The 6693-nt window shown below is 35.7% G+C and overlaps 1 protein-coding gene across 1 annotated transcript; it reads right to left on the bottom strand.

The window, feature by feature from the left end:
* Window positions 2636–5409, bottom strand: LOC107614664. The gene is made up of 4 exons (XM_016316806.1): window positions 4001–5409; window positions 3605–3916; window positions 3409–3514; window positions 2636–3301 (listed from the first exon to the last, which is right to left on the bottom strand). The coding sequence occupies exons 1-4, from the start codon at window positions 5407–5409 to the stop codon at window positions 2636–2638; spliced, it is 2493 nt and encodes an 830-aa protein (XP_016172292.1).

Genomic DNA, 6693 nt, shown 5'->3' with positions numbered 1-6693 from the left:
AGACGGACTAACATTTTAAATCCATTTTAATTGGCGGGACGGGCCAGCCCGCCCCGTTTATGGGGCGGCCCTAGGCAGGGCGGGAGATTAGAGCGAACCGACCCGCTTTACCACCCATACTCACAGTGAAAACAACACTAAATTCATTAATATTTTTTCTATTTGCACGTAAACAATTTTCTTTCTCTTCTCTTTTGTCCATTTTTTGGTGGGAGTGATAGAAAAAATAGAAGAGAAAAATTGTTTCATTTTCGCTAACAATAATAGCAAAAATGTAAAAAAAATTCAGTGTAACGTAAATAATATAATTTTTATTTTTACTTTTTTATTAGCAAAATACAAATAAATTTTTAAAACAATATTTAAATAAATAAATAATTTATTTTATTTAAATAAAAAATCCCCATATTTGAATTTCAATTTTAATGGAATCACTGTAATCCATTAAAAGTTTGATCCATTATTTGAGCAATCTTTTTATGTTCATGATAACGTTGATCATGTGTTGAAGATGATGATTACGACGATGACAACTTTTTTATATCAATTTGTTGAAAATTTTATCTTCACTAGTTTGAAGTTTTAAGAGAGCGCACGCACACACATATATATTCTTTCTTTTCTATAATTTTTTTTTGAAAAAGTATATGTAGATAATGAAAATATTAAATAATGTAAATAATAGATATATTGGATATTTAATTTATTAGGTGGGCAGATGGTTATTCTAATATTATGATTTAGGTAAGTAATTTAAAGTGTAATGTGCTTTATTTATATTGGGCTAATTTTAAAGCCCATTGTTCATGTTGTTCAAAAAAGTCATTGTTTGCCTGTATTTTAATTTGTGATATATTCTAATAAGTTTATTTTCACAAATACGTTTCATGTTAAGGGAACATCAACCGTATCACTTGTTTTACGTTAGAAAAAGTTTAGTTTAATAATATATTTAATGAGGTGAACAATCTTAAAAATGAGATTTTTCCTTTTAGTATAAGAACTTCTATGTTTGTATTCAGGCATAACTATAAAAGAAATAGTTAAAGTATGTATAAATTAATGCTAATTTCAAATTAGCATGTGTTTATAATAGGCTTCTTCGAACTTAGATCCTACTAATCATAAATCAATTAATTGTAAATGTAGTGAAATAGGTCACACTGCAATCCAACTATTAAATTAAAGGACACAATGTAGTTTGTTTAATTAAAAGGTCAGTTTTTCTCGTCAACATCATATTCACCCGGCCAGAAAAATTCAGTCAGGAATCTACTGGCTTCACGTGACACAGGATGTGATAGGTCATCTCCAAACCATTGTTTTTTGTTCAGATTGAAGCGCTGTTTTGCAACATGTACGCCATCTTCTACTTGTTGGTCATCTGAAGTTTTATTGTCTTCTTCCGACACCTTATTCAGGTCAAACTGCATGGACATGTTAGTGCCAGTGGATGAGATTTTGTCTAAATTGTCTGCTGAATCAATGTCTGCCCCATCTAGAGTGTCGTTAACTACCTCGCCTGAATATTCAGCTAGAACTGATAATATGAATCCGCATACAACATTATTAGTATAATCAGAATATGCCAATAACTTCCAAGTCATTACATAGTACTTTAGGAAAAAAAATGGTTCGTGTAATTTATTAAGACAGGATTCAAAACTAAACAAAAATAAACAACAGTTACCATCTCCTTTGTTGACCGTTTGGGAAGATTCTTTGGAAAAAAGCTATGTAATTTGCAATTCTATAAATTTCATTTCCTTCTGTGATGCAATATCCAACTCAACTGAATGCTTGTTTGTAAAGCGCATCTATATAATAAAATTCATAGTTCATTATCTTTTTCGGTCAACACTGTGTCTGTATTAAGAACTTTGTATATAATATATTTTTTTAACCTTTAGTTCAGTAAGTACATCTTCAGAGCTCTTTCCAGAAGCACATGTCACAAAAACATATCCAAATTTCTTCTCATACATTGATCCCCATTCATAGAGTTCCTACAAATAAAGAAGGTTGACATTGCAAATATTAACGCAGCAATTTTGTTATTATATTTCAACTTTACATATGTATTGATCAAATATAGTTTAAGACAAGTTTAATAGGGTATGCTTGATGAACAAACCTGCATTGTAGATTCGTTAGCCATTTCCAAGTATTCATTGAAACAAGAGCGTCCTGAAATAGCCTCCAACCAACACCAGACATTCAGTTTGCGAAACCATATCTCTCTAGCAACAGAAATTGCATGTTCTAATGAAGAGAATGGCGAGGCCATAGCCATCTCTTTAGCGAATGTTGTGCTTGCACAGCATGATGAAAAGTCCTTCATTTTCCTTTGCCCTGTTATGCTATCATGTTATGTGCAATAATATTCAGTAGTGACAACAACTTTAGCATTTATTATATCTAATAGTTTGCAAATTATGATAAAAACGAACATATCTCTTCATTGTAAGCTAAAAATTTCCAACAAAATCATAAAAAAATTGGAAAGCTACTTTTATTTATTCAAACCCACTATTCTTAGATTTAGTTGAATTTCGAAAATACCACTCGTGCTATAACTACCAATCTACATACGCCATGAACATTAAGCCACACATTGATCATAAAAAGACTGTTGTTAACAATCGTCGATATTCTCATCTGCATTGTCTGCGGGGTCTTCTACATCATCATCCCTGGTCAACTGCAAGTCTCCAATGTCACCTGCCTCTGAAAAGTTCAACCCTGGTTGTGGAGAAAAACCAACTTCAGCTACTTCATTCTCTTCCCCCATGTCATACAAGTCTCGTGGCTTGACATGAACCACTATACTCCATGCTTTATCTACTTCATCATCCACATAGTAGACAAGATGGGCCTCTGATGCCAATATGTACGGCTCATGGTCTTCTTGATCACCGGTGTGTATCGAACGAGAGAAGTTAACACTAGTCAGACCCAAGTGATCTTGTTTTAAACCCCTACTAGTAGTCGTGTCCGCCCAAACACACTTAAACAACACGACTGAGAATCGACAACTGTAATTCAACTCAATTATGTCTACTATTTTGCCATAGTATGGAACACTACCGACAGCCACTTTGTTGTCACGCATGCTTGCATAACTTCGTGTATTAGACGAGACATATACTCCACTATTTTGGGTTTTCATTCCTTCTTCCTTTTCCATAGTTCTAAACTTATAACCGTTGATATTGTATGCCCCGTAACGTGTTGCTTGAAGTATCGGTCCACATGCAAGCCATTTAATCTCGTCTGGATACTGTGTGCTCTCCATCGGAACCTGCTATCATATAACAATCATTCTTAAATTCATGATTTATCGTTTTATTATAGTTAATGTTTGTAGCTATCGAGGCATTTGGCATAATGCATTTTATATTTGCTCACCTGTTGCTTGAACCACCGAACAAATTCCTTGTGGACAATGCTGTCTATTTTCGACTGCGACCTTGTTTGATCTCGTAGCTTTCTCTTTGTTTTAGCTCTAAATGAACTACATAGAATTGCAGAACATTATTCGCAAATAGTGCACAGGTTATATGATAAATATTCGAGGTTTGAATCAGAACGTAAGATTACTTACTCAATAAAGTCAGTAACAACCTCGCAGTTGACTAGCACGTGACGATGTGCTTGCAGTCGTTCCATCTGACTCAGCTTAAAATATGTTGCAGTCCCTATCGCCTTTCCAACTTTTGGAAACATGGTTTCATACGCATTAGGGAGTACTCCGCTAGGTTGATCGTCAACTCGCACCGGTCGATTCATTCTAGTCTCAATGTTATCCAGATATCTAGAACAGAAAGTTAGGATTTCCTCCGATAAGTACCCCTCCGCAATAGAGCCTTCTGCTTGAGCCCTGTTGCGCACATACTGCTTCAAACGGCCCAGATACCTTTCAAATAAAACCAATTCGTATGCTCAGGATCATAATTTGTGCACAAATGCATGTTATAGATATGGTTATATACACACTAACCTCTCTATCGGATACATCCACCGATAATGCACTGGGCCACCAAGTTTTACTTCTTCAACAAGATGAACGATCAGGTGTACCATGACCGTGAAGAACGAAGGGGGAAAAATCATTTCCATACAACACAGGGTATGAACAACATGATTTTGGAGTTCATCAAGCTGTAAAGGGTTTATGGCTTTCCCGCAGAGTGCTCGAAAAAATGATGAAAGATCGGCAATTACGCTGTCCACAGGGGCAGGCAGTGCATTCTTAACCAGAATTGGAAGTAAATGCTCCATCAGAATGTGACAATCATGACTTTTCAACCCAGCCAACTTACGCTGTCGCAAGTCAACACAACGCGTAACGTTGCTAGCATAACCATCTGGAAAGACAACTTTCTGGAGAGTCTTCAGGAATGTATCCTTCTGTGATTTTGACATTGTAAATATTGCAGAAGGATATTTCCCACCATCGCGCGGCCACAACTCTGGCCTTATACCCATGCATTGTAAATCCTTTCGAGCTTTCAGATTATCCTTTGACTTGGCACTATCATTTAATACCGTGAACACTACGTTATCGCAGACATTTTTCTCTATGTGCATCACATCGAGGTTGTGACGTAGCATATTATCTTCCCAGTATGGGAGTTCAAAGAAAACACTCTTCTTCTTCCAATTTGAGTCAAACTGGTTGGCATCTTCACCACTACGTCTTTTATGTCCTATCACGTTTGGAACCTTTCCGTATGACACGTGAATATATGATTGTTGCATCAAGATATCTGTTCCAGACAACATCTTCGGAGGATCCCTGTTCTCTACTTGGCCATCAAATCTTACCTGGTCTTGTCTAAATTTATGAGCTTGATTCAGAAATCGACGATGACCCATGAAACACCATTTTTGACTAAATGTGAGTCGCTGTGCCCTAGCATCCAAATTACAGGTAGGACATGCTAAGCCGCTGTACGTATTCCACCCAGATAAGTTTCCCAATCCTGGAAAATCGCTAATAGTCCAAGTCAATGCCGCATACAGCTTGAAGGTGCATTGGGTATGAGCATCGTATGTTTCAATGCCTTCCCATACTTGCTTCAACTCATCAATCAAGGGCTGCAGGTAAATATCTATATCATTACCTGGCATTTTAGGACCAGGAATAATCATGGATAGAATGAAAGAGGTCTGACTCATACAAAGCCATGGAGGAAAGTTGTACGGGATAAGAATCACCGGCCAAACGGAATACTTTGTGCTCATGTTTCCAAAAGGATTAAATCCATCGCTAGCCAAGGCCAGGCGAACACTACGCGGATCCGATGAAAAAGCAGTATGCTTTGCATCAAACTTTTTCCATGCTTCAGCGTCCTTCGGATGCCTTAACAATCCGTCGTTGTTGTGACCCTCCTTATGCCATAACATGTCTTTAGATGTCTTGCTGCACATGAATAAACCAGAAAAAATGAAAAGAAAGAACAAAATTTACAGTTTGAATAATATTAAATATATTTACTTTATTTTTAATAAATTATTTAATATTTGTTTCAATTGACCCAAGGAGGTTGAAGGTACTCAATTTTACTGGGCTAATAAAGGGGCTTTCTTATGAAAGAAGAATAACTCCCCTTGAGGGAGAACTTATTTCACGGGACTGCCTAAAGAGAGTCCTAATGTAAAAAAAACTAAGTATCTTAATGAAGCAGAAAATCCTTAGGTGCTTTTTATTTAGCCCTATTGGCAGACTATGACCAATTGGATGGTTAGAGAACAGGGCTCCCCATCGAACTTTCTTTCGGCCTTCCTTTTGCCAGCAATGGTGATCTCTCATGACTCTTAACAATTCTCATTGTCTCGAAGTTAGCTGCTTGGAATGAGGGAAAGTTTGGTTTTTGATTTTGATGCATATTAAGCCTTAATCTTCCAACTGTTTGTGTAAAAAAGTTGTGGTGTCTTCTATTATGTAAACAAATTTGGATTTTGATGCATGTTAAGTCTTATTCCACCAACTGTTTGTGATAATGTCAAAGACACCAAATGTGCTGATAGAAAAGTGCTCTGCTTTTAGTTTAGTTTCTATAATCTGTACACTTCCATTGTAACATCCCATAAGTGGTACAAAATATTATGAGGATATGGTTGTTAGAATTACCTTGCACGTTGCTTATCTCTTGAATGGATAGATAGAATAGTGGATTAGACTACTTTATTCTTAGTAATTCTGATAGTACTTTGCTGACTGTGTGGAATTGCTCTTTCTAAGTTTATATACTCTCTTTCTCGTTAAGAAGACTTTGCAAAAATTTGTATGTGGTTTTTTTTTATTGAATTAGTGTTCCTCTGACAGAAAATTAGATTCAAGGTGAATTCTACGGGGGCTAAATTTTACCAAATTTATTTTTCAGATTAAATTTTAGCTATTTAAAAATGACTTATTTTTTTTTTATAATTAAATATTTTTAAAAGTTTTTTTGCAAACTAGACATCACCTTTTAGGCACCATAGGAATCACCTGGTTTGAATGAAAAATCAATTACCGAACTTCTTCTTTTCCTGTGACATCAAAATTCACATGAATATATACTTTGCAGAAAGCGAGGAAGAGAAGATAGATAGAGAGTTTGCTGTATTGCTGGATGCTTGTTTAAATACGGTGAGACCCATTTACTAAGAAATTTACTTATGTTTGAACACACACATATTCAGAAA

Source organism: Arachis ipaensis, chromosome B09 (genome assembly GCF_000816755.2).
Source record: "Arachis ipaensis cultivar K30076 chromosome B09, Araip1.1, whole genome shotgun sequence".
In the NCBI taxonomy this organism is placed as follows: domain Eukaryota; kingdom Viridiplantae; phylum Streptophyta; class Magnoliopsida; order Fabales; family Fabaceae; genus Arachis; species Arachis ipaensis.
Note: the sequence above shows the minus strand (reverse complement) of the source record. Positions and strands in the feature narration are given on the sequence as shown.

Bases quoted from the DNA above. Each gene is read 5' to 3' on its own strand.
- LOC107614664 (XM_016316806.1), bottom strand. From the start codon at position 5,409: ATGTTATGGCATAAGGAGGGTCACAACAACGACGGATTGTTAAGGCAT. The intron at 3,917-4,000 runs GTTAGTGTGTAT...TTTATTTGAAAG, and splicing joins TGGATGTATCCGATAGAGAG to GTATCTGGGCCGTTTGAAGC. The intron at 3,515-3,604 runs GTAAGTAATCTT...AATTCTATGTAG, and splicing joins GTTGTTACTGACTTTATTGA to TTCATTTAGAGCTAAAACAA.